The sequence below is a fragment of the Brachyhypopomus gauderio genome, unplaced genomic scaffold, assembly GCF_052324685.1.
Source record: "Brachyhypopomus gauderio isolate BG-103 unplaced genomic scaffold, BGAUD_0.2 sc71, whole genome shotgun sequence".
NCBI lineage: Eukaryota > Metazoa > Chordata > Actinopteri > Gymnotiformes > Hypopomidae > Brachyhypopomus > Brachyhypopomus gauderio.
Genome location: NW_027506892.1, coordinates 1,620,074 through 1,648,002, shown reverse-complemented (window position 1 = coordinate 1,648,002; position 27,929 = coordinate 1,620,074). Strand labels below are relative to the sequence as shown.

The following is a 27,929-nucleotide window of genomic DNA, read 5'->3' as shown; positions in this document are numbered from 1 at the left end:
GGGAGGACATCGGGAAAGAGGGGTAAAATATGGTAGTAGTTTCCCAGCCAAAACGGGAGAGTTGACAGGTATGCTCTATGCCAGGGGTGGGCAACCTTTGAGACATGGAGTGTAATGAGTGTGTGGCACTATCAGCAAATAAAATTGGAGTGTAAATTGTTAGGGAAGTGGAGGTGTAAATGGACACAAATTAAGTATTATATCACGATCGATCGCCAAGTATATGCACACAAAGACAGGACTGAAACGAGTCTTGATCACATGGGTGGACAAGTCAAGCCTCATCTGACAATGTGAAATATGGGAAATCTGATCTATAATGTGTGTTCACAAATGTGAGAAATGTTTGATTATGCACCAGTGAACTGAAGCCATTTGAATGTCTAGCATTACCTGAACCGCTCCATGTGTCTTCAGTTCAAGTTCTTTTTAGGGTGTGTTGGGTCTGCAGGACTGATGGTTGCTAAGATCCTGCGGCGCGTGCGTCTGTGAATGTCAAGCGATGTGTGCAGCTCAGTCCATCAGTCCCGCAGCAGGGTTGAGATCCAGACCCAAACCAACTGTGAGTATACGTGCGTCTTGATTCGTTAGGTCAAACAAAACGAAAGATGATTTGATCATTGGTGTGTTTACACGATGCTCTAATGTGATAAAGGACGTTATAAACGACGCGCAAGCAGCTCTTAAACATGCACGTTCGCCTTTATTATATCCACTTTCATTTAGTTGGTAAACGTTTAGCTTCAAGAAGCAGCATAGTACTAACACGATACAGTGCGTAACTCTTAAGACATTTTGGTGGATACACATGTGGGACTGGAATGTGTGAGTCTTTTATTTCCCACCAGACCGGACCGCGTTTACTGGCGGGTCCCAGTTTGTTCCCCGTTTGTTCCCCGGGCAACAGGCCACCAACAGTCGCTCCAGCTCTCCAAACGTGTGTTTCAGCATAACAAACGAGCTAAAACCGAATAAAACATGAATGAACGACCCTTTAATTAGTTTGAAAATGATACATTCACTACACTACAGTTCGTTGGGTAAAAGTTATATTACAGAGGCTGTAATGTTGGGAAGTGCAGTTTCATGTTGTGTTTTTTGACTTGCGTGTTGTAGGTGATGGACGTTAGAAGCCACGGAGAAGCTGATGACACAGATGATCTCCTCTGTGCTGGTCTGAATGCTTGTCTTAGACTTTTACTCTGATTCTGGATCAGTCTTGTCGGTGTGGGTGGAGGTGCATGCGCTTTAACTGAGCTTTAACTGAGCTTTAAAGGAGCCTGTCTATATACAAAGAACTGACGCTGTTGTTTAAGGTGCAGCGACTTCTAAATATAATCACACATTATTTTGATCCCAGATACCTCTGTGTTAACGTTCCATATTAACACTGTGTACTGCAGTAGTTCATGGGTTATAATCTGACCAATCACAACAGCAATGGAGTGTCTTTTCAGTCTTTCATTTTGATGTTAGTTTCTGCCTGTTCTCTGTTCTCAGATGGTGTTGAAGAGGTGACCAGTGGTTTCTGTCTGGACCCAGCTGCTCTCTGCAGAGACCACTGCGATCTCCTGCTTGACGCCATCGATGATCAGCTCAGTAGGCTGCAGGTCAGATGGGAGGCCACTCACAATATTTCTTCCTTTCTGTTTCTTCATTGAAAAACTGCATTTCCAGCAGTTAAATGAGTAAATGTTGACGTTGTGTAACACGTCACAAAGTCACTGGCTCAACACTACAGTGATAACGCAGCTGAAGTGTTGGGAACCAGCGTGCAGACATATTCACGTGTGTCTGGCTCACGCACACCTGGCACACCTGGTGAAGGCCTTGCTTGTCCAGTAAGGAAATAACACGATGTCTCTGGTTCCTAAAACTGGGACTAACCCCGTGACCTCCATAACAAAATGATAAAAGACATTTCTTTCAGGCAAAAGATCATTTGTTTGATCAGTTATATTAATACAAGGATGCTTTTGTGGGGTCTTATATCCCTGATTTGTGCCATATAGATACAAGCAGAGAATATGATCATTTAACCAGCAAATGTGTTAAAATTACCTTGTACACCTGCAAAAAAAGCATGAATGTGCAGTGGGTGAGAATGAGGATATTTACTGCAAAAGTTAAATTTCTAAATTTAGTCTAAATTTCTGTTGTGTCCCTAGACTCATAGTCATGGCCGACCAAATGGAGGGAACGGCAAGACTGAGAACGTTCTCCACTCAGGTAGACTCAAGGTCTCTCAGGATCACGTTAGCAGATGGCGGTGGGCGTGGCCTGTGATCTGTGGGCGTGGTCTGTGATCTGTGGGCATGTCATTGGGACCAGTACCACGCTCATCACGTTTTCTCATGCTCTCACCTGTCTCACACCTGATTCAGCTCATTGAGCAGGTATAGAACTCATCAACCTTCATGAGATGAGTGAGAATACAAAAATACACTGAGCTTGAGATCCAAGGACTCGGACTGGGAACCAGTGCCTTTCACTGGGTGTCAATTCTGCAGACTGTCCAGAATCTGGATACTTGAAAATTTTTAATTTTAATTCGATTTTTTTTCCTCTGATTTTTGAAAATAAATATAATCTAAATCATTTTAGGATGATGCCCAAATTCAATATTTGTTTTAGGATATAGCACATGTGGTCTTTTTTATATCTTTAAAATTATTTTCAGTGCACCTCAGAAGCAGTAAGTCTATGATTAAAGACTCTGTCCTGAGCACCACGCCCCCTCCCACTGGCAACACTACCTCCACGCCCAACGAGTCAAACTCTGACCTCCCGGACACTTCCACAGGTAAAACAGGCCGATAATGGTCCCGTCCCAGGGTGCAGTGCCTCCTGTAACGCCGAACCGTTGCCTGTTTCCCTGCCGTTACAGAGGTCACTATAAACATAGTGGAGCGAGGTGGCCAGCAAGAACGGGGCAGTGATCGTGTTCGCCTCTTTACTGCCCCCTCCTGGCAGACACTGGGAGCTGCAGGACCCGGCGGCTCGAAGACTGAGCAGTGTCTTTGGAGACTGGAACGACTGCTGGGAACTACCATTGGGGTGTGTGTGTGTGTGTGTGTGTGTGTGTGTGTGTGTGTGTGTGTGTGTGTGTGTGTGTGTGTGTGTGTGTATGTGTGCGTGTGTGTGTGTGTGTGTGTGTGTGTGTGTGTGTGTGTGTGTGTGTGATTTCATCATTACGTTAAGACATTACAATATTTGTTATATTATTTATGTATGACACATTTCATATTTTTTTTTTCATTTTATATTATTATGTATTTTTAAAGTGAAAGGTGAGGCAGATTATAGGCCCCGCCCCCCTGAGGGACGAACACAACACAACAACAGGACAACTGCCGCTGTGGACGGGGGCGACCGGCAGGGGGGGCCGCCGTAATGTGACAATAACAAACAGTACAACAGTATAACAAAGCTAAAATAGCATCTTTAATAGGTAACAGGGGAAGAGGAGGAAGAGGACGAGGAAGAGGAGGAGAGCGTGTGCACTGAAGACTTCAGCTCAAGATTCAGAGATGTGATGCTGGACGTTCCAGTGCCACGTTCAACTGGAACAGGTATGCTGACCTCAGATCAGTTTCCAGTGACCATATAGATTAGGTCGATGGGGATGGGGGTGGGGTGGGAACTGGTCTCAGTTCAGCATAAGGAAACGAGCTTCTGCCCAGGATTCAAATGACCTACAGGCCTGTTGTGGGACGATACTCATTTGAGTGTCCACAGATGTAATGGAGAAGTCTTAAAAGACTGGAGAGATTTTAATTATAATGAGTTGAACTGACAGGAATCAACCAGTAGGAGGCAGCAGAGCTTTATGTACGTACCTTCTGAACTGGACATTTATGAAATCATGATTTTCATTTAAAAGGGTGCAACAATCTCTTTAAAAATGTTGGGTTTTTTGTCAGTGGGGGACCGTAGGGGCACAGTTAATGTATTTGAGTTAACTCAAAGTCGAGTTAATGTAACTGTTATTCTTGATGGTTCTGTCCTAAGCCACGGACAGTCTGGGCAGTGATACTGTACGCGTTACTGAAGCCCAGATGGCAGGATATCTGAGCACAACACACAACCCCAGTAGGCATTCTTCACAAACGCCCAAACCCAGACCCCTAGCAGGTAGCTCCTGGCTTCATCTGTGAGCCAGACCTTCTCTGAGCTGTTTCTGTCATTAAAATGAAGTAGATTTACTCATATTCACAGTGTCAGACAACAATAATATAGAGTAAAAATATACAGTGCATCAGAATAAACCATTTTCAGTGCTGTAGACGTAGGTACTGTGTTCATATAGATCTCTGAGCTTCTGTAGTTCCTCTGAGGAGGACAGACTTGTTCACCACAGACAGCGATCTGGACTCGCTGCACACAGAACCGGTACTATGGCATATTCAGCATACGCTGAACAACAAGACAGATGCTGTGTATAGTCTTGTGTTTGCTTTGGCATTAAAAGGCAGTGAAATTGTGAATTGCTTCAGAAAATGCAAAATGCATGAATATAATCACAATGCAACTGAAACTGTAGACAAGCAGCGTGTGTCTGGGTTTGAGGGACCAGTTGTGTGGTTCTGACTCACTGTAACGACCTCCATGGTAGGCAGTGTGACCTCTGACCTGAGTGAGTGCTACATTCTTGTGGAAGTTATATATGACATGTTTTATGAATCTGGATATGAGTTTACGAGCGTGAATGGCAGTGAAACCTCTCTGCTTGTGTGACGTTACAGCGTGGGAAGGTCAGAACGGATCCTGTGATGAAGGACAAACACTCAGGTAATAATAATAAATAATAATAATCTTTATTTGTATAGCACCTTTCATACGTACATGCAACTCAATGTGCTTTACAGTATAAATAAAAGAAACATAAAAAGGAGAAGACAAAAAGGAAATGTTAGAAGAAATTAAAGTAAAATAACATAAAATGTAAAAAAGTAAAGTAAACAATTGTGACGCTGTGGTGCTGGAGGAAGCAGGAGGCACGACACGCGTCTTTCAGTGAACATTCAACGTTTAATCAAAACACAAACACGTAAAGTCCTGCACAAACGGAGCAAGCACGCTGATGCGATGTTTGCACAGGCATGAACTTTAGACAAAGACGAGCACTAGACACCGCGCTAACGCACATTAAATAGGTGAATTACACAGACCCACGTGACCTCGAGACAAGGCACAGGTGTAACAAACGAACACGCTCACAAACAACCCATACCCACGGAAGTACAAACATGGACATAACGACACGCAGACAACATAGCGGCACGCCCACAGGGAAGGGTCCGGAGCTGTTCCGTAACAACAATATAATAAAAAAGTAAAGTAAATAAAACTAAAGTAAATATAAGAAGATAACAATAAAATATTAAAATTAAAGATAAAAAGAAAGAATTAAATAAAGTGACAAATTATAAAATAATAGACTAGAGTTTCGTAACTAAAAGCAGATCTAAACAGAAATGTTTTGAGACTGTTCTTGAAACTATTCAGGGATGAAATGCCTCTGAGCTCTTCAGGAAGAGAATTCCAGAGCTTTGGGCCATAGTGGCTAAAAGCACCCTCGCCAATCTTTAATCGGCATCTAGGAATCACCAGTAGATTACTGTTTGAAGACCTCAGAGACCTGACTGGAACATATCTAACCATCATTTCACTGAGGTAAAGAGGGGCAAGACCATGAAGACATTTAAAAACCATGACTAGAACCTTAAAATCTATCCTAAAGCTGACAGGTAACCAGTGCAGTGAGTGGAGTGCAGGTGTAATATGGTCTCTCTTTCTCCTGTGGGTCAGAACCCTTGAAGCCGCATTCTGAACTCTCTGTAGGTGCGAAATAGAGCTCTTTGGAAGAGCAGACAGAACAGCGTTACAATAATCTAGCCTTGATGTGATAAATGCATGGACAAGTTTTTCACTGTCAGCAGGAGTGAGCATATCTCGGACCTTAGCAATGTTTCGAAGGTGAAAATAAGCTGTCTTGTATGTAGTCATGATGTGTAATTTGAAGCTGAGCTCATCAAAGGTGACGCCCAGGTTCTTAACACATTGTCTGGCATTCAGATTCATTTGATTTAAATATTTAAACATCATTTCTTTGTGAATCACTGCCAAGAACAAGAACTTCTGTCTTCTGTTTATTTAATTGCAGAAAATTGTCAGACATCCATGTCTGTATATCATCTATGCAGTCAAACAGTGAGCAAATTGATTTTAGGGCCTTAGGTTCTAGAGAAATGTAAAGTTGAGTGTCATCTGCATATTGATGATAACTAATACCATGTTTATTAATGATATGTGGTAACGGAAGCATATATAGGTTGAATAGTAACGGCCCAAGAATTGATCCTTGGGGGACGCCACAAGTTATTTTTTGACGTGTGGAGGAAGAGGTACCTAATGCTACGTAGTAATCACGCCCAGTTAGGTACGATATAAACCAGTCTAAGACTAAGCCACTAAGGCCTACCCAGCTCTGTAGTCGATCAAGAAGAATTTCATGATCAACCGTGTCAAAAGCGGTGCTTAAATGCAGCAGAAAAAGGACTGAGAGTTTGCCTGCATCCGTATTCAATCTCAAGTCATTTACTACCTTAACTAGGGCTGTTTGAGTGCTGTGGAGAGCTCTGAAACCCAATTTAAAAATTGTCATTTATTTGATTTACTTTTACATAATCATTCAACTGGATTGACACAACTTTTTTAATGACTTTGCTAAGAAAGGAAAGGTTAGATATAGGTCGATAATTATTGAGAATTGTGGGATCAAGATTTCTGTTCTTTAATAGTGGTTTAACCATTGCTGTTTTTAAAAAGTTAGGGAATTCACCCAATTGCAGAGACTGATTAACAATCGTTAGAACTTCATTTGCTAATGAGCTCAGAACCTGCTTGAAAAAGCATGTAGGTAAAGGGTCCAGTTCACAAGTAGAGGATTTTAGTGATGAGATCACATCAAGTAGTGTTGTCAACTTCTTGGAAATAAGACATATTAAAGTTAGGCTGAGTAACTGATATAAGGGTTGATAGTCTATTAGTGCTTGTTGCTATGTTCTGCCTTATACTAGTAATCTTGTCCCTAAAAAATATTGCAAACTCATCACATTTTTCAACTGAAACAGTCTCAGGGAAGAAACAGGAGGTGGGGTTTACTACCTGATCTATACTTCTGAACAAGACAGCCGAGTTATTATTTGATGAATTAATTAAGGTAGAGAAATAGTTTTTCCTTGCTGATTTCACTTCACTGTTGTAATTGTGCAATGTTGTTTTATAAATATCAAAATGTACTTGCAATTCTGACCTTCACCAACGTCTCTCAGCCTGCCTACAATCTTGCCTAAATTTTACAATAGAAGGAGTGTAGATTAAACAGCGTGAATCTAATGTTATCAGACAAACTTGGGATACAAACTAAATCAATGAAAGTAAATCCAAAATATTGATTCTCTCTGTTTCTCTCTTTCTTTGCTCTTTCGTTCTGTGTGTGTGTGTGTGTGTGTGTGTGTGTGTGTTAGCTCTGATGAAGGGCAGGTTATAAGACTCGGTAGAAAGCTGAAAACTCCAACCAGAATTCAGCGAAAGAAGAAAAGGATCCAAAGCGAGAGGAACAACTACAGCCCAACTCCACCCTCTACATCCACTCCACCCTCTACATCCCCTCCACCCTCTACACCCACTCCACCCTCTACACCCACTCCACCCTCTACATCCTCTCCACCCTCTACACCCACTCCACCCTCTACACCCACTCCACCCTCTACACCTTCTCCACCCTCTACACCCACTCCACCCTCTAGACCCACTCCACCCTCTACACCTTCTCCACCCTCTCCACCCCCGTCACCCTCTGCAGCTGTGAGACACCGCCCGTCTTACACAGGCACTAGAGAACAGGTATCTAGTGACGTCTTTACTTTGGTTTCATTTTCCTGTTCATATTTAATAAATTTTAGTAATGTTGTGTGTGTGTGTGTGTGTGTGTGTGTGTGTGGTGGTTAGCCATGTTCGGTGAGGTGTGTGTGGTGGTTAGCCATGTTCGGTGAGGTGTGTGTGGTGGTTAGTCGTGTTCGGTGAGGTGTGTGTGGTGGTAAGCCGTGTTTAGTGAGGTGTGTGTGTGTTGTGGTGTTCGGTGAGGTGTGTGTGTGGTGATAAGCCGTGTTCGGTGAGGTGTGTGTGTGTGTGTGGTGGTAAGCCGTGTTCGGTGAGGTGTGTGTGGTAGTAAGCCGTGTTCGGAGAGGTGTGTGTGGTCGTAAGCCGTGTTTGGTGAGGTGTGTAGTGGTGTTCGGTGAGGTGTGTGTGGTAGTAAGCCATGTTCGGTGAGGTGTGTGTGTGTTGTGATAAGCTGTGTTCGGTGAGGTGTGTGTGTGTGGTGGTAAGCCGTGTTTGGTGAGGTGTGTAGTGGTGTTCGGTGAGGTGTGTGTGGTAGTAAGCCATGTTCGGTGAGGTGTGTGTGTGTGTGTGTGTGTGTGTGTGTGTGTGTGTGTGTGTGTGTGTGTGTGTGTGGTAGTAAGCCATGTTCGGTGAGGTGTGTGTGTGTTGTGATGTCTCTCCCCAGGCTGCTGGTCAGATGGTACAGACAATGAGCGCAGAGCTGGAGCAGACAGACAGAGAACGACACACTCTACACGTCTGCTTGTCTCACTGCAGCGCACACACTCACACACTCTGGTACACAATCACACACTCTGGTACACACACACACACTCTGGTACACACACTCACACATCACACACTCCGGTACACACTCACACACTCCGGTACACACTCACACACTCTGGTACACACACTCACACACTCTGGTACACACACACACACATCACACACTCCGATACACACTCACACACTCTGGTACACACACTCACACATCACACACTCCGGTACACACTCACACACTCCGGTACACACTCACACACACACTGCAGTACACATTCACACACTCCGGTACACATTCACACACTCCAGTACAAACTCACACACTCTGGTACACAATCACACACTCCGGTACACACACACACACTGCAGTACACACTCACACATTCCAGTACACACTCCGGTACACACTCACACACTCCGGTACACACTCACACACTCTGGTACACACTCACACACTCCAGTACACACTCCGGTACACACTCACACATTCCAGTACACACTCACACACTCCGGTACACACTCACACATTCCGGTACACACTCACACACTCCGGTACACACTCACACCTTCCAGTACACACTCACACACTCCGGTATACACTCACACACTCTGGTACACTCTCACACACTCCGGTACACACTCCGGTACACACTCACATACTCCGGTACACACTCACACACTCCGGTACACACCAGTCCCTGTATGATTGCTCTCATCACACTTTAGAATATCATGCACAATGGAACAGAAGAGCTGACCATCTCGTGTGTGTGTGTGTGTGTGTGTGTGTGTGTGTGCTGTAGGAGGGATCAGCACACACTCCAGACTCAGAGGGACGTGTGTGTTACGGACACCAGAACTCTACGAGACAACCAGGCCGCCCTCCAGAAACACACAACCACTAGTTACCATGACGTCAGCCCTCACAGAACCACCCGTTACTATGACACCAGCCCTCCTTCAACTGGATGTTACCATAACGACAGCCATCACAGGGTAACACAATTCAGCTTCATTCACTTTGTACAGACACCAAGATATCCATGGCAACAGTCCCAGTGAGTCACACTGCCCCCTGGTGGCAGAAACATCCAGGTTCATCTACCTTGACGTGCATTCAGCTCCTCATGTAGAATTAGATACAACTGACTACTTGAAATCTCAGTAGGTCGTTTACATTTGAAAACTCCACTACAGGAGCAGATCTTACTATAGGGTTAGACTATAGACAGTACGGAAAAAATAAATAAAAACACAGTTCTTACATTTCTTTGATTTCTTTGATTTTAACTTTCACTTTTAAACAGGATTTATGTAAAGATAAGTGACTGGTGGCTAGTTGACAGTTCATAAAAACTCTAAAACTATTTTCACCATCTCTTCACCGTCTGGCCTTTCCTCTGTCCCTCTATCATATCCTCATGTCTCAGTGTGTAACGAGTAGATGTGTGTCAGAGCTGGAGAGGGAGGAGATGGATCGATTGGTAGACAGTGCCAAATCAGAGCTCTTCTCAGAACAACGGCGATTCAGACACACACTGGAATCCCTACAAGAGGTACCATCTGAGGCCAGTCTGAGATGATTTATGATCTTTTATTGAATGGTCGAATAAACAAGTTATTATTGTCTAAATACTATAACTGACACTATAACTGACACTATAACATTCACATGTTCTCATACATCCTTCTCTCTCCTAGACAGTTGACATTTCTTTTACACATTACTGCATACCTTTTCTAGTCACACACATTCTTGATCTCTCTCTCTCTCTCTCTCTCTCTCTCTCTCTCTCTCTCTCTCTCTCTCTCTCTCTCTCTCTCTCAGAGGCTAGAGGAGGTGACCCAGGACTTGGAGCAGAAGGAGGAGGTCAACAGGAAGCTAAGAGAAAGATGTTCTCGTCTGGAGGAGGAGTTGTCAACAGCTAGCAAACACAGAGAAGAGCCTCAGGAAGTTCGTTTTCTCTCTCTCTCTTTTATCTCATCTCTGTCTCTGTTTCTCTGTGGATGTCTTACTGTCTCCAGTTCTCTCTCCATCTTTACTGTTTTTGTCTGTCTGACTGTCTCTCTCCTTCTTCCTTATGTTTCTTTCATTTTTTTTGTTTGTCTCTGTTCTGTATCAATTCTTCGACCCGTTTGCTCATGTCCAGTCTGTGTCCGTGTTCCCTGGTGCGTGTTGAGCAGGTGGATCTAGACAGAAGGGTAAGGGCCCTGGAGACCACTGTAGCCCAGAAGGAGCTGCTTGTGTTGGTCATGCAGGAGGAGAAGAACTCCCTTGAGAAGAAGATCAGGGCCCTCCAGGAGGAGCACAGCGCTAAGCTGACGGAGGAGCTCACACACATGCAAAAAAAGCAGGTCATTAGATGTTCTGGAATTGTGTCACATGCTGTGTAAAAATCCAAATGGCTGAATTGTTAACCAGGGGACTGAAAGACAGATGTAATGAGTTAAGAGAGTCCTGTACATGTCCTGTGTGTCTCAGGAGCAGGACATTGAGCGGCTACAGGTCCAGTGGACACAGGCCCGTGAGCGTGACATGGAGCTGGTACTATACAGACAGATCACAGGCCATCACTCCACACTGCATGGTGGTGTGTGTGGTAATGGTTAACCATGTGCTTGCGTGTGTGTGTCAAGGTCCATCGTCAGGCACACGAGGCGACAGCAGCGGCCCTCAGAGACCAGACTCTCACACACACACGCAACACTGACTCCTTGCACAACTGCATCCAGGTCAGAGGTCACACATATGACATAATTGATTGATTGATTGATTGATTGATTTATTTATTTATATAGTGCTTTACAACAACCAGCTAAGATGACCAAAGCACTTTACAATAAAATTACATTAAATATACAGTAAAATACATCAGAAAATGCATACATCAGAGAGTAATGTCAGAGAATTTCAGGTCAGAATTTAATGGAAGATCTAAGGGGAGGTTATTCCAAAGTCGGGGTGCAGCCACTGAAAAAGCCCGATCACCCCAACGCTTAGATCTAGTTCTCGGAACGTCTAATAAAAGACGACTCGATGACCTCAAAGATCTCTCGTGTACAGGAAAACTTAAGAGATCAGATAAGTACAGTGGGGCCAATCCGTTCAACGCTTTAAAGACAAACATCAATATTTTAAAATTAATTCTATATTGAACAGGAAGCCAATGCAAATTAATAATAATGAATAATGCATTTTATTTATAGGCGCCTTTCAGGGCTCTCAAGGACACCGTACATATAGCAGCAATTAAAACATAAAACATTCAGTGATATAAAACAAAAAATACAAGATAAAACACAAACTAGGAGCTGTAAGCAGACCTAAACAGATGAGTTTTTAGTTGTGATTTAAAAGTGTCCAGTGAAGTAATATTGCGGATATCAGGTGGGAGAGAGTTCCAGAGACGAGGAGCAGAGCAACTGAAAGCTCTAGCACCCATGGTGATTAAGCGGGCTGAGGGAACTGTAAGTGATATGGATAAGGAGGATCTAAGTGTCCGGCTAGATCTATGTATGTGGAGGAGCTCGGTGAGATACGAAGGGGCAAGTTGATGTATAGCTTTAAAGGTGAGCAGTAGAAGTTTGTAGTTGATGCGGAATTTAACAGGGAGCCAGTGGAGGTGTCGAAGAACAGGGGTGATGTGGTGAGTGGATGGAGTTTTAGTGATTATGCGAGCTGCAGCATTCTGAACCAGTTGTAACTTCTGGAGGTACTTGAGGGGAAGACCAAACAAAAGAGAATTACAGTAGTCAAGACGAGATGTGACCAGGGAGTGAACCAGGATGGCAGTATCGGCAGAGGTGAGGGAAGAACGAAGACGATTTATGTGACGAAGATAGAAATAAGCAGAACGAGTGATGGTATTTATGTGGGATTGAAAAGACAGAGTGCTATCGAGGACAACACCCAAACTCTTAACCTGCTGAGAAGAGGAGACCAAGGTGTTATCAATAGAAATGGATAAACTGTTAGCTTTGGAGAGGACAGATTTGGAACCAATGAGGAGAACCTCTGTTTTATCACTGTTGAGTTTGAGAAAATTTGAGGAGAACCATAACTTAACTTCCTGGAGGCAATCACATAGGGATAAAGGTGGAAGGATGGAATTAGGTTTGCTAGAGAGGTAGAGCTGGGTGTCGTCTGCATAGCAATGAAAATGGATGTTGTACTTACGAAAAATGTGACCTAGGGGAAGAAGATAAATAATAAAAAGAATAGGACCAAGAACCGACCCCTGTGGGACACCAGAAGTGAGGGGGGATGGCTGGGATGCAAAAGTTTTTAACTGAATGAACTGAGTGCGGTCAGAGAGGTAAGAGGTGAACCAGTCCAGGGGTTTATTGCAAAAACCAATATCAGACAATCTCTGGAGGAAGATAGGATGGGAGATGGTGTCGAATGCAGCAGTCAGATCAAGAAGAATGAGTATGGACAGTAAACCTGAATCTGCTGCAGTCAGTAGATCATTTGTTATTTTAACTAAAGCTGTTTCAGTGCTATGATAGGGACGGAAACCAGATTGAAACTGTTCATAGAGGTGATTGTCGGAAAGGTGAGAATTAACTTGTGCCGCTACTGTCTTCTCCAGGATTTTGGAAAGAAATGGTAGGTTGGAGATAGGACGAAGGTTATTTAGGTTGTTTGGATCTAAACCGGGTCTTTTTAAAATAGGGGTGACTGCAGCAGTTTTTAAAGACGAAGGAACACACCCAGAGGTGAGAGAAGAATGAATAATATTCGTTATAAGAGGCACAATGGAGGGTAAACATGTTTTAACCAGGGGTGTTGGGAATGGATCTAGCTGAGAAGTGGATAGTTTTGATTTATGAATAAGCTTGGTAATATCAGAAATAGTAGGAAGCTGAAAATGTGTAAATGGAGGAATTGGAGGAACTGAATTAAACAAAACAGGTGTAATATGTTCATGTCTGGCCGGGGTTGTTAGTTAAGAGACGCGCAGCTGCGTTCTGGACGAGCTGAAGTTGTCTCAGAGAAGATCGATGAACACCAATATAAAGGCCGTTGCAATAGTCAAGTCTGGAACTAATGAAAGCATGAATTACCTTCTCTAAATCAGTGTGATCTACGAAAGATTTGACTTTGGCCAGCAGGCGCAAATTATAAAAACTGGATTTAACTACAGAATTAATTTGTTTATCAAAGTTGAGTTCCTGATCAAATAATACCCCAAGATTTCTGACACTAGTATTTAACTTAAAAGGCAAACCACTGAAGTCTATGGCAGTAGCATCACCAAATAGAATACATTCAGTTTTTTGTTGATTCAGAAACAAAAAGTTATGACTTAGCCACTGTTTAACATCAGTTACACAATTGATAAATGATAGCATCGGATTTATCACATGTGGTTTTTGAGCCAGGTAGATCTGCAAGTCATCTGCGTAACAATGAAAAGATACATTACAGTGGGGAAAATAAGTATTTAGTCAGTCACCAATTGTGCAAGTTCTCCCACTTAAAAAGATGAGAGAGGCCTGTAATTGACATCATAGGTAGACCTCAACTATGAGAGACAAAATGTGAAAAAAAAATTGAGAAAATCATTTTGTCTGACTTTTAAAGAATTTATTTGCAAATAATGGTGGAAAATAAGTATTTGGTCACCTACAAACAAGCAAGATTTCTGGCTGTAACTTCTTTTTTAAAAGGCTCCTCTTTCCCCCACTCATTACCTGTATTAATGGCACCTATTTGAAGTCGTTAACAGTATAAAAGACACCTGCCCACAACCTCAAACAGTCACACTCCAAACTCCACTATGGTGAAGACGAAAGAGCTGTCGGAGGACACCAGAAACCGAATTGTAGGCTGGGAAGACTGAATCTGCAATAGGCAAGCAGCTTGGTGTGAAGAAATCTACTGTGGGAGCAATAATCAGAAAATGGAAGACCTACAAGACCACTACTAATCTCCCTCGATCTGGGACTCCACGCAAGATCTCAGCCCGTGGGGTCAAAATGATCACAAGAACGGTGAGGAAAAATCCCAGAACCACAAGGGGGGATCTAGTGAATGACCTGCAGAAAGCTGGGACCAACGTTACAAAGGCTACCATCAGCAACACACTACGACACCAGGGACTCAGATCTTGCAGTGCCAGACGTGTCCCCCTGCTTAAGCCAGGCACGTCTGAAGTTTGCTAGAGAGCATTTGGATGTTCCAGAAGAGTATTGGGAGAATGTCATATGGTCAGATGAAACCAAAGTAGAACTATTTGGTAAAAACACAACTCGTCGTGTTTGGAGGACAGTGAATGCTGAGTTGCATCCAAAGAACACCATACCAACTGTCAAGCATGGGGGTGGTAACATCATGCTTTGGGGCTGTTTCTCTGCAAAGGGACCAGGACGACTGGTCCATGTACATGAAAGAATGAATGGGGCCATGTATTGTGAGATTTTTGGTGCAAACCTCCTTCCATCAGCAAGGGCAATGAAGATGAAACGTGAGGAGATCTGCATGGAGGAATGGGCCAACATACCAGCAACAGTGTGTGCCAACCTTGTGAAGACTTACAGAAAACGTTTGACCTCTGTCATTGCCAACAGAGGATATACAACAAAGTATTGAGATGAACTTTTGTTATTGACCAAATACTTATTTTCCACCATTATTTGCAAATAAATTCTTTAAAAGTCAGAAAAAATGATTTTCTCAATTTTTTTTTCACATTTTGTCTCTCATAGTTGAGGTCTCCCTATGATGTCAATTACAGGCCTCTCTCATCTTTTTAAGTGGGAGAACTTGCACAATTGGTGACTGACTAAATACTTATTTTCCGCACTGTATGTGCAGATATAACCTCCCCAAGTGGCAACATATATAAGGAAAACAGGAGGGGACCAAGGATAGAACCTTGAGGAACTCCACATGACAGAGGTGCACACAAAGAAGAGGCATTATTTATCATAACAGAGAACGTTCTATCGTTCAAATAGGACGTGAACCACTTCAAAGCGGTGCCACGAATACCGACGACGTGCTCCAAGCGAGATAGAAGAATAGAATGGTCCACCGTATCAAACGCTGCTGTTCGGTCCAGCAAAACCAGGATCACAGGATATCTACTATCTACGGACATAGCGATATCATTGTGAATTTTCAGCAGAGCAGTCTCAGTGCTGTGCCTTGATTTAAAACCTGATTGGAATTTTTCAAAAATATCATTTGATTGTAAAAAGGCCTGCACTTGTATAAAAACTATTTTCTCTAAGAGTTTTGAAAGATAAGATAAATGAGAAATTGGTCTAAAATTGGATAAAACTGAGGGATCTAAGTGTGGCTGTTTAAGAGAAGGCTTGACAATAGCGGGAAAATGCTCTCTCTCCCTCTCTCTCTCTCTCTCTCTCTCTCTCTCTCTCTCTCTCTCCCTCCCTTTGTTTCTCTTCATGTCCCTCTTTTTTCTGTCTAATCTCCCAGATTAAGGAACAGGAGGTATCAAGACTACAAGAGTCTCTAGAGCAGCAGCAGGAGTTGCTCAGGAGGCAAGAGGAGGAACTGAAGCTAAAGACTGAGGAGCAGGTTACCACCATCCCATAATAATCTCCCCCCTCACCTCTCACACTAGTCAGCTCCGGCAGTAACTCCCCCTGGCTGATGCAGTCATGCTGCTGGGCTCAGATCAACATCACTCCATGATCAGTCATCAGTGGACACGGACTCACCTGCCTCTCTGATGTACCTGTGCAGGTTACCATGGCGGTGGAGCAGGAGCAGAGGAAGTGGGAGAGGCAGAGGGCGGAGTCTCTCAGAGAGCAGCGTGGGATACTGGAGGAGCGAGTGCAGGAGGTGGAGAGGAGGAGGAGAGCGGAGGTAGAGTGTGAGAGGAGGTGTGCTCTCTCTCTGCAGAATAAAGCCCTGGAGTTGCAGAAGGTAAGGAGAACCACACTTCCCTGCCCCTCTGAGCGTCCTGTACCCCCGTAAGCAGTTCTACTGTCCCGCTGTAATGCATGTAGTACATCACTGCAATAACTAACGCAATGATCTGATTCACTGAGCGCTCTTCCTTGAGCAGTGACAGAACTACCAACAGATCTGACATTAGAGGACGACACTACACATTAGAGGACAACTCTACACTCTTTATATGTCAGATTCTATTATGTCATTATGAATTTTAGTATTATTGGTTTTTCTGTTTATTGATTGATTTCTTTTTGCTTTCCCTCTTTCTCTCACTCTTTCTCTCCTTCTCTTTCTCAGCATGTAGACGAGTTGAAAAGGGCTCTGTGGGACGAGCAGCAGGTAGTGTTAGGTAGACCCGCACCCGCCTACAGCAGGTAGTGTTAGATAGACACGCACCCGCTTACAGCAGGTAGTGTTAGGTAGACCCGCACCCGCCTACAGCAGGTAGTGTTAGATAGACACGCACCCGCTTACAGCAGGTAGTGTTAGGTAGACCCGCACCCGCCTACAGCAGGTAGTGTTAGGTAGACCCGCACCCGCCTACAGCAGGTAGTGTTAGATAGACACGCACCCGCTTACAGCAGGTAGTGTTAGGTAGACCCGCACCCGCCTACAGCAGGTAGTGTTAGGTAGACCCGCACCCGCCTACAGCAGGTAGTGTTAGGTAGACCCGCACCCGCCTACAGCAGGTAGTGTTAGGTAGACACGCACCCGCCTACAGCAGGTAGTGTTAGGTAGACACGCACCCGCCTACAGCAGGTAGTGTTAGATAGACACGCACCCGCCTACAGCAGGTAGTGTTAGACACGCACCCGCCTACAGCAGGTAGTGTTAGGTAGACCCGCACCCGCCTACAGCAGGTAGTGTTAGGTAGACCCGCACCCGCCTACAGCAGGTAGTGTTAGGTAGACCCGCACCCGCCTACAGCAGGTAGTGTTAGATAGACCCGCACACGCCTACAGCAGGTAGTGTTAGATAGACCCGCACCCGCCTACAGCAGGTAGTGTTAGGTAGACCCGCACCCGCCTACAGCAGGTACAGTTAGATAGACCCGCACCCGCCTACAGCAGGTAGTGTTAGGTAGACCCACACCCGCCTACAGCAGGTAGTGTTAGGTAGACCCGCACCCGCCTACAGCAGGTAGTGTTAGATAGACCCGCACCCGCCTACAGCAGGTAGTGTTAGGTAGACCCGCACCCGCCTACAGCAGGTAGTGTTAGGTAGACCCGCACCCGCCTACAGCAGGTAGTGTTAGGTAGACACGCCTACAGCAGGTAGTGTTAGGGAGACCCACCTACAGCAGGTAGTGTTAGATAGACCCGCACCCGCCTACAGCAGGTAGTGTTAGGTAGACACGCCTACAGCAGGTAGTGTTCGGGAGACCCACCTACAGCAGGTAGTGTTAGATAGACCCGCACCCGCCTACAGCAGGTAGTGTTAGGTAGACACACCTACAGTAGGAGGAGTTAGGGAGACCCACTTACAGTAGGAGGAGTTAGGGATCAGGTCACTCCCCCCAGCACACTGGCTTTACTTTCTACGTGCCTTCTGAATAGCATGTGGCGTGAATACAGAGCCCTGTTCCCTAATGTGGGACGGGTCAGGACTTAAACTGGTGCTACACCATTCAAACACTTCAATCAGCACCTGTGTGTCATAACCTGTGTATCATAAACAAGACATTACTCCCATATTCCTTGATAAACACAAGCTGAAACACTGAACCGTTTGCACTAAAACAATCTGCCACCAATTTAGCACCAGTATCTTCCCCAGCCACATCAACCCACCTGTCCTGACTCTGGTGTCTCCTGTGCTGGTGTGTCTGACGTGAACAGAAGGCGGAGAGCACGACCGTGCTCCTAAATCAGAGCTTGAAGCAGTCAGAGTGGGAGATCCGAGACCTGAGAGCAGTGCTTGCAGAGTCTGAGCGGGTCCACAAGGGGGCAGCAGGGAGGCAGGAGCAACAGAGCAGGAGCTGGGCTCAGGATATTCTCATGGAATGTGTGTGGCTACAGGAGCTGCTGACAGCCAATGGCATGCCTGCACACACCAAGCCCCTCCCACCCAGGTAAATATATACCTGTGTATGTGTGTTAATGACCATCCTTGTCTTTAACGTTGTAGTGAGAGTGTGCTAACCCTAACCCTGGCACCAGATTAGGTACACCAGCCGTTATACCTAGACTGGACATATTAGGCACATCTCTTTTCTAAATGAATGAATGAATCAATCAATCAACTTTATTTATCCCCAAGGGGGCAATTAATATTGGGCACAACATCACAAGACAACGACATAAACAAATATGAATACCAATCACAAGCAATGAGTTTAGTATCCAAAGATTAATATCAATGTTCATTTAGTAGTCTGCCTTTCGTAAGTGTGTAAATACACAGTGTAGCTCATAATTTGATTAGCACTATATCACTTCTACCCTGTTCAAATGCTCTGGTCGTGGGGGCGCTGCTAACCACATATTAACTGGTGTGGTTGTGTTCTCCGTTAACTGCGGTTGGTTTCCAGTGAGGTGACGTAGGTGTGATGGAGAGCATGTGTGTGTGTTTGTGTTTGTGGTTTAGTGGTTCAGTCAGAGAAGCCCTACAGGTGCTGCAGGAGCTCAGGAATCCTCTCCAGAACCTCATCACCAATCTGCAGAGCAACGTCACCTCACTTACACACACCGTCCAGCAGCTCAGCGCAGACAAGGTAGGGACAAGACACACACACACTCACACACACACACTCACACACACACCCTGAAAACTGCACACTGGGCTCATTTATTCTGGTCTAGACAGAAATGCAGTCAGTCCAAAATTCTAAATTCTAGGTGTGTGTGTGTGTGTGTGTGTGTGTGTGTGTGTGTGTGTGTGTGTGTGTGTGTGTGTGTGTGTGTGTGTGTGTGTGTGTGTGCGTTAGGAACTAGAGCTGCGTTTACAGAGAGAGCAGTTGACAGCAGAGAAGGAGAGCACTCTGAACTCCTTAAAAGAGAAACTCATCCAGGTGTGAGCCACTCTACTGAACCCGTCTGAAACACACACACACACACACACCTGATATATAGGGAGTAGGATTTGAGTTACTACCTCCATACCTGTGTGTGTGTGTAATCTTCCTTCTTAAGGAGCACATTGAGGAGCTGAGCTGTGTGAGCAGATGGCGTCTGCGAGAGGATGATGATGATGGCGGCAGCGTGGCCTTGAATCTCCGCCAGCAGCCGGAGGCTCAATCTCAAGAGCTGAGGCGCGTGCAAAGGATTATGGGGAAGCAGGAGGTGAAGACCACCACACGGCTGTCCCGCGAGTTAGAGGAGGAGCTTACCTCTGAGCTAGAGAGGTGAGAAACACACACACACACACACACACACACACACACACACACACACACACACACACACCAACTCGTGCTGGGTATCTCATATACACACTCCGACACATGATCTGTGGCCAAGTTGTTCAGGTCAGAGTGACATTTTCCACTTTTATATCACTTTTATGTCCCTTTTTTACTCCCTATTTATGACTCTGGAGAATGTTTATAGTGTTTTCTGTGTGATGAAATGCAAACACCACACAAACCCAAACTGCAACCATATCATAAAAATGAGTAAATATGACATCAGTAAATTCGACCCTTTAAGGAACTGGGTATTCACACCTGTGCTTTGCTGCCAACAGATGGAAGATAAACTGGTCAAGGAGAAGGTAACAACTACATTAGCCTTCAGAAGCAGTTTTAGGGAGCACATGACATTCTGAAGGTCTACAACACAGCCTAGCTCTAATATTCAAGTGCTACCAAATGATTTGAATAGGTGTGGAAGGAACTCTGAAGGGGGTAAATCTGCAGGATCAAAACTGGCCACTGCAGTGCTGCAGCCTTAGACCTTCACGTAGCAGACATCAGCATGCTGATACAGGAACTGCCCTCCTTAATCCAGACGTTATCTCTACTGTTTTATCCCCCTAGTCAGGGTCACAGGGGCACTGGAGACATCAAAGGTAGGGTAGGTACACCGTGGACACACCAACACGCCTACAGCCAATTTAGAGTGACCAATCACCCCAACACACACTCCAGAAGTACCCGGAGTACCCGTGGAAAACCCACACAGCACAGAACATCCCAACTCCCAATAGTACAAGCTGGACCAGGAATCAAACCCAGACCCCCTTGCTGTGAGGAGACAATGCTAAACACCACATGGGTTCACTAAACAAAAACTGCTCCTGTGTCAACATGGTGGACACTCTGATAACCCATCAACCCTTCTGTGGCCTCTGAGACACTAACATTATGGAGAAATGCTTCCTCGTTCAGGCTGTCATGAACACCAACACAGAAATACCTGGTACAGGTGTTCTGAGAGATAAACCAAAAATGTTTTTGGACTATAAACTGGGAAACTGCTGCATAAACTTATGTAAATGGCAGTTGAAACCTAACACATCTCTTGTCGTGCCTCTCTGCCTGCATTCGAACACTCTAGTCTGGGTCCGAGCTTGTCTTGGTTTTGTGTGGCCTGGTTCCTCGTGATAGGTGTGGAGATCATGTGTGATGAACGGCCATTTCTTCCCTTTCTGCTGTGATTCCTCATTTGTGTTTTAATGACCTACTGTTCCATTTTACTGTTTCTGCAGTATTTCTTCATAAATTATGTATGCAATTTATTCATGTTCAATTTTTGACTGCTGTTGTGCTCAATTATATACAAACATTATAGGTTATTGTTTGTGACCATTTATCTTATTTCTGTGTTTTCTTTAATGAAGCATTTGACATTTTTGTTAGTATTTATAATTTTTTTGTAACCGATAATTGTATCGTCAGATTAATATGGTTATGAATCTTTTGACAGTATGTATAAAACAAACCACATGTCCACATTTAGTTGTAACTGTATTGTGTGTGTGTGTGTGTGTGTGTGTGTGTAGGACTCCCAGACCGCCAGAGAAACAGCGGAGCCTCAAGCAGCTCGACGAGAAATCGAGACATCTGACTGGGGTAAAATCCCCCGCACTGTACACACCACGTTAAAGCAAAGAACATGCGTAATGTCCACCATAAAGGGGCCGGTTCACTTCAGATTAAAGTGAAATCTCCCTGGTGTTGACAGCAAAGACGGCAAACTGTCGAGTTTCAGCTGCCAACAAACTGGACCATGCAAAATGAATTTGCTTTTGGCTGTGGTTGCCTTTCGGGGGTGAAGAGTTTAGCTTCAGCCTGTGATTATTTTAAACCTAGCCCTAAGATAATGTCTGGGAACTATAGTTAGCCTCAGAAAGCCTCTTCAGTATTATAATAGTATTCTAGTACTAATTCTGCATGTTTCCCAGTGAGCACACCTGACTGATACATCTGCCACCATTACGTTTGTGGGAGGGGTTAATGGTGCAACATGCATGTTTTGATCGTCCTGTTCCAGGACTTTGGTGATCACACGGACGTTCTCCAGGCCTCTGGTTCCTCAGCCCTCCCCCCGGACACGCTCAGATGCCATGACCTGACCTCATACAAACTGCTGCGTCACCTCCAGAGTCGTATCCGGCAGTTCCAGGCCGACAGGCGTGCGTACGCGTCCAGCCCCACGCGCGTAACCCTGGGCAGACGGGACACAGGCCTGTCCGGCTCCTACCTGGAGACGGTACGTCAACGCCCACTTGAACTTGGCAAGAGTGTAGGTCAATGAAAGGACTTTCATCTGTTGAGTCACTGTGCTATAAATAATTAAACAAATAAAGTAGAACATTTTGAGGGAAAATATTTGGAAAGAAAATACCCCTCTACGGCAGCCAAATTATGTTGTTTGCAAGTTTTGTTTGCTTTTTTAATGAGCTGTTCTGATACTGACATTTTCTAGGTTTTCCAATTGTTTTCTCCTGTTCCCCAGATCACGCCAGTGGAGAGGAGTTGTGTGTCAAGACAGCATTGCGGTGTAAGAACACCACCCTGCTGATGGCCATGAACACAAACCTTTGAACTTTCTGACACAATATTACATCCATTACCGAGTCTTTTTACAGAGATCTTCAGGTCTGGTGTTTTCAAACGAGCAGGACTGATAAACAGAGTTAAAACCCTTCAGGCTGAATTCAGGATATTTTGCTCTGATCTTTTTTGCGCTGTGACCCAAATCTGGTGAGAGTGAGAAACAGGTCGTGACTCCACAAATGTACCAAATGCATTGTCAAAAGAATCACTTCAAGATGCATATGAACAACTACAGCAGTAAAACAGTGACATTAATTATACAGGGTTGCAGTACTGTTAACTGTGGGGGCAGCGTCTCACGGGCTTGGAGGACTGTGATCGTATCTTGAGCCCGAGAACAGACAAACGTCTTTTGGATCAACATCACATTCTCCTCTGGCAGATGCAGAGCTCATGAATCTCCCAACGGTGTGAAATGATATCAACACGCTAAACTGGAGCAGAAGCAGCTCCCAGTGTTGAAGCTGAAAGACGACTGCATAACGAAGCTGGAATGATTAATGCAACTGGCCTCTTCCTCCGCAACACTGCTGCCTGCTTTAACCTCTGGACCAATACAGACCATCCAAATCACGACTACGGTGTGTGTTCAAATTAAAACACATGAACTACATTTCAAAAGCATGTTTTTTTTATATATGTAAAAAGAAAAAACGTATGATGTACACAGGCCATTAATGCTTTTGTCACATCAGTAAGAAAAACCAAGTAAAACAGCAAAAAAAAAAAAAAAAAAAACCAAACAAACAAAAAATAAAAACACAGGAATGATGAAACTTGCATCCATGCGATTTGTAGACATAAATGCCATTTACCTCATTAACTTATTTTGTGAGGATGCATGTTAAAGATGGATATATCATACAACAAAGAAACTCGTGCCCCCAAAAGTGTTTCTACAAATGCATCTGAACCTAGATTTGACACCAGCAATCCAGCAAATGCACTTTCATCACACACTCTTATACACACTCTGCATTTAGGAAACTAGGTCAAAGGTCACAATATCCAACCCCATGAGTGTTAACATCCATGTTGCATAAACAGCCCATAAACTGAAATAATTAAAACGATCATTAAATCTGTCTGCAAACTCTCAAACCATTTGGAGATTGGAGTACAGATACTGTACAGAAGCGAAGCTCTATTATTACAGTATGTGGCATTACGTGTGGCAGGAGGAGATCCAGGTCTTCATTTACTGAAGACGTGTGATAGTTGTGGCGAGGTGCTACTGACAGGCATCATGACGTTTTCTGTGATCTTCATTCTTAAAATCGGTCTTGCTGACGACGGTGACGTGTCCGTGTGCGCTATGTGACGGCATCATGACCCCTGTGGCACAAACTCAACTTCTCTCATGACCAAAAACAAACGATTACAAAGATGGCATCAAAGTCACATTTCATATCATCCACTCTCACCACTGTAGTTCAAAACCAGCAACATGAAGTCCGGGAATAAAAGCTTCATTTTGGCAAAGACGATGTTGTACAGAACTGCACTGTTGTACTAGGTCACAGTTTCCCCCCATTAACGGAGTACAAATGGTCGGACTAGAGGGGACTATAGTTCCATATCCTCCTCCACTGTGGTGGCGGCCACCAGGGGGCAGTAGAGCGCACCAAAGGGCTGTTCTGACTCTTTGGGCTGCGGTTGTTCAGAGGGGGGGGTGCTGGGTGTGGGTGTTGGGGTCTGTCTGCACACAGGGTGTTTGCGCTGTTGTCTCTGGAAAGAGTCTTTCCGTTGTTGCGTGACTGGATCCTGTGGGGGGCGCCAAAGCACCAACTCCATACAAGAGCGACTCCTGCAGAGACGAGGAAGACAAAACAAGTATGCTCAGTTCTGAGGAAGGAACTGTTAGGAAGTGTCCTCTCGTATTGGGCCAGTACCACGGTGTGACTGAACCGGGCTGCACTCACACGGACTGAGCGACTGTATGTGGGAGAATGTCTCCCAGGCCGCGCTGAAGACCCTCCCTCAGGCTGTCGGACAGAACCAGCACCGGCTTGCGATGCATTGGCTCAACATCCAAGTCCTCATCGCTGTCGTCCTCTAGAGTGATCCTACACACACACACACACACACACACACACACACACACACACACACACACACGTCTTCATTTCCCAACATTCCCAGCCAGCTATTCAAAGTCCTCGGAGTTTTAGAACATGGACCGACACTAAACTGAAGATTGGCTGTAGTTCTTGGACTGATAGTCTACGCCTACAGCCCACCTGGTGCTGGAAGATGTGAATAAATTCTTGTTTGTTGGTTTTTTGTTTCATTTGTGGAACGTGTGTGAACAGTTTAATCATTATTAATTAGGAATAATGAGTCAAAAACCGATATTCTGAAATAAGTTAAATTAAAATGCCTCTGGAGGCGTTTTATATCGCCTATATAAACGCCTATATATTATATATATATATATATATATATATATATATATATATATATATATATATATATATATATATATATATATATATTTTTATATATAGGCGTTTTTTTAATAATCCTGGTTAAACCGAATTAAGATAACAGAACATTAGAGATCCATTCAAATCCATATTAATAACAAGGTGTTTCAAGAACAGCTAGTTGTAATTGCAGGCGAGAGTGTGATGCTGTACTGTGTGATGCACTCTGCCCCGCCCCCTCGTCTCTCACCTGTCCTCGATCTCCTGTAGTTTCCTCTGCGCTGCCTCCACCTCCATGCAGCAACCCTCGTTCTCCAGCCTGGGCGGGGCTAATGGGGTGGCCGGGAAGGCCACGCCCACGTCCTGAGCACCGCGACCCGGGACGAGAGCTGCAGGGCTGGGCTGGGCAGAGGTGGAGCAGGACACGTCCTCCACGGACCAGGCGTGGTGGGGTTTGGTGCACGCGTACTCCGACCCCACCACCTCCATCAGCTTCTGCCTTTTGGCATTGCAGCCCCTGGAAGAAGGAGCCAATCACAAATCAGCAACTCTGGGAAGCATCAGTTATCATCGGCAGATTCTAGAAACCTGTAGACCAATCAGAATTGTTTCACAGAAGCACACAGACTTAGCAGCCAAGATTCTATATAATACAGAACTATATAGTACAGAGCTGCAAGACACCGTCTTACTCTGCATCAGTCCTTCTGTGCTTCCTCTGACATCTTCGTTCCCAGCTTCTGAGGGACGACAGAGCACACACAGAAATCAGACCAAGGGTGTCGTAGCCGTTCAGCCAACATTACGAGGCGGCCACTGGGCACCTTTACTTTCATGCAGTTTGACTTTTCCAGTGTCACTGTTTGATTAATCATATGGTCACAAAAAATAAAATAAAAATAAAAAAATTCTCCACTCGCCTCCCTCAGGTGAACTTTGACCTTCAAGCTCAGGTCCTGAGACCTGGGAGTTTGAGGGCCCTGTGCAGTGTCTCAGCTGCTCACAGGACTGCACACCTCACGGGCCTGCGCTCGATGTTACTGTCAGGGATCCATTCTCCCAATTTAGGGGTTACAGACCATAATGCAGCGATTACTACGGTGACCACTGTTGCATTTACCTTCCAGCTCTTCTCTGGTCTGTTCTCAGCACTGATGTTTCTGTACACTATGCCAGCCACTTGGTCACGGTGTCCCGTGTGCGCTCTGCCTGTCATGTGCAGGACTGTTTCAGGGGCATCACTGTAGCCTTGGGTCCTGCATCTGGTGTCCTGCCTGGTGTGGTAGGACACAGCCTCTACTGATCGTGTATTCAGAGCTTGTTTCTGTGCTGCCATGATTAGTGTCTCTGGGCTGTCTTTCAATCTAGCCGGTTCCAGGACTCTTGAGACATGATTTCAGGCTTATTTAGATCAGCAGTGGTGAAAAAGTGCATCTTCATCTCTAAATCCCAAATTTGACCGTGATTTGTGCTACTGGTTTGAAGCTGGCCTCTGTGGTCGTTTCCACAGCCTCATTGAGATCCTGATGAAGGAGTCCTGAATCGTGGGCTTTTATGTAGTCAATCCAGGTGGTGCACAGGTTGGTCTGTCTGGACTGTCTAGTCTTTAGTTAACCCTTCAGTGTGGGTTCCATCTTGCAGGTGTAGGTGAAGACCATGTCAGGGTCTTCAAGCTCTTCGTACCCGAGACCCTTTCTTTGACTTCTGCTAGCGTGATGGTTACTGGATCCTGTTAAGGGAGGTGGCTGTGGTCTGTTCTCAGATTCATCAACTATCAGGACGGTGTTTTTATCTTTTTAGTAATACTGTAACAATAACACTAAAAAGTCAAACTGCATGAAGGTAATGCACAACACCACAGACATACAATACAGCGAAGAAAAAGTTCTCACATGTCTGCTGATAAACAAAATCTCTGACACATGTATCTAGTCTTGCAGGGAAACACAACACGACTAGTTCGAAGCGACCTTACCAACCGCATCGTAAAGTAAGAATCTTACGGATTTGTCATGGCGCTCCCCGGGAGATGGTGTGAGCCACTGGGTGGAGCCGACACCCCCACGTTGGGGACGGGCATGAGGGGGAGAGTGGCGTACACCGAGGGAAGATAACCAACATCACTGCTTCCGGCGCTGCAACTGTGCATCTCAGATACACCCCGATGACCCTTAATTCACAAGAGAGCTGCAAGCAGAGCAAAACTCAGAACAGTGGCAGGAGTAAACACACATGAACCAGGCCTATTAAAATAACGGGCAGTGGTTACAGACTGGATGCAACCTGCCGCTAATGAAGGTGCATTAGGTTAGTTATGTAAATAACAGGGCTGTATCAGCTACTGTTCAACTTTTTGTGCATAGTGAGTTTTGCTACAGTGTTTTCATGCAGCAGTGCAATAACGAGCTGGCGACACCATCACGGTTATGGCTGTTACGTCCAAACACGTGTTCTTTTACAAACGCAATAGATGTGAGTGTGGGCCGAGATGACCTGGTGTCTGGTTCTGGTTCTTCCCGTGACGGACCGAGCTCAGTCGCTGCCGCTGCACACACCAAACTTACAGACGCGCGGCGCGAGCCTGCAACTCCCGGGCCGTGACGCGCTCGCTCACGCACGCGATCCGCAGACATATACTGACCCTAAATACCCATAACAAACACAACATGTGGTTTAATTCGCGTGTCCGGACGTGTTTCTCACCTTTCATGCCGCTCACGAACCCAAGCAGCAACGCCGAGGAGAAACGTGACGCTCAAAAGAAACGCGACGGCGAAGGCGAAACTCACTCGAACCTGCGCGAGCCGAGAAGTTTCTGGCGAGAACGCGGGGGATTGTGGGACTTGTAGTCCGCTAACGGGGTAACTCCTCATCCGGGTATCGCCGACGAACGTAAACAAATTCA

The 27,929-nt window shown here is 45.0% G+C and overlaps 2 protein-coding genes across 9 annotated transcripts; one reads left to right on the top strand and one right to left on the bottom strand.

Moving 5' to 3' along the window:
- Window positions 1–9: 9 nt before the first annotated feature.
- Window positions 10–23,358, top strand: LOC143491147 (uncharacterized). 8 transcript variants are annotated; one of them, XM_076989925.1, is made up of 29 exons: window positions 10–335; window positions 418–562; window positions 1,117–1,174; window positions 1,501–1,610; window positions 2,169–2,229; window positions 2,681–2,803; window positions 2,888–3,057; window positions 3,452–3,572; window positions 4,012–4,134; window positions 4,746–4,791; window positions 7,533–7,911; window positions 8,017–8,061; window positions 8,573–8,685; window positions 9,474–9,666; window positions 10,101–10,226; window positions 10,499–10,624; window positions 10,855–11,025; window positions 11,153–11,215; window positions 11,308–11,403; window positions 16,115–16,216; window positions 16,385–16,567; window positions 16,898–16,939; window positions 18,439–18,671; window positions 19,187–19,313; window positions 19,527–19,610; window positions 19,732–19,943; window positions 21,542–21,611; window positions 22,033–22,251; window positions 22,498–23,358. In XM_076989925.1, exons 2-29 carry the CDS (start codon window positions 503–505, stop codon window positions 22,561–22,563), a joined length of 3,522 nt encoding a protein of 1,173 aa, XP_076846040.1. In that variant the 5' UTR covers window positions 10–335; window positions 418–502; the 3' UTR covers window positions 22,564–23,358. The 8 variants fall into 8 exon arrangements, with proteins under 8 accessions (XP_076846040.1, XP_076846041.1, XP_076846042.1 ...); XM_076989926.1 differs by having other exon boundaries at window positions 10–562; window positions 22,498–22,542; window positions 22,981–23,358; XM_076989927.1 differs by having other exon boundaries at window positions 10–562; window positions 4,012–4,092.
- Window positions 23,212–27,886, bottom strand: ccdc117 (coiled-coil domain containing 117). Its single transcript, XM_076989936.1, has 6 exons — window positions 27,728–27,886; window positions 27,028–27,211; window positions 25,717–25,764; window positions 25,275–25,541; window positions 24,521–24,664; window positions 23,212–24,405 (listed from the first exon to the last, which is right to left on the bottom strand). The coding sequence occupies exons 2-6, from the start codon at window positions 27,171–27,173 to the stop codon at window positions 24,165–24,167; spliced, it is 846 nt and encodes a 281-aa protein (XP_076846051.1). The 5' UTR covers window positions 27,174–27,211; window positions 27,728–27,886; the 3' UTR covers window positions 23,212–24,164.
- Window positions 27,887–27,929: the final 43 nt, after the last annotated feature.

What these genes read in the sequence shown, in the direction of transcription:
- ccdc117 (XM_076989936.1), bottom strand. Translation starts at nt 27,173, where the DNA reads ATGCACAGTTGCAGCGCCGGAAGCAGTGATGTTGGTTATCTTCCCTCG. An exon ending in GGGAGCGCCATGACAAATCC is followed by an intron (nt 25,765 to 27,027) that starts GTAAGATTCTTA and finishes GTCGTCCCTCAG; the next exon opens with AAGCTGGGAACGAAGATGTC. An exon ending in CATACAGTCGCTCAGTCCGT is followed by an intron (nt 24,406 to 24,520) that starts GTGAGTGCAGCC and finishes TCGTCTCTGCAG; the next exon opens with GAGTCGCTCTTGTATGGAGT.
- LOC143491147 (XM_076989925.1), top strand. Translation starts at nt 503, where the DNA reads ATGTGTGCAGCTCAGTCCATCAGTCCCGCAGCAGGGTTGAGATCCAGA. An exon ending in CCTCCCGGACACTTCCACAG is followed by an intron (nt 2,804 to 2,887) that starts GTAAAACAGGCC and finishes CTGCCGTTACAG; the next exon opens with AGGTCACTATAAACATAGTG. An exon ending in CACACATGCAAAAAAAGCAG is followed by an intron (nt 11,026 to 11,152) that starts GTCATTAGATGT and finishes TGTGTGTCTCAG; the next exon opens with GAGCAGGACATTGAGCGGCT.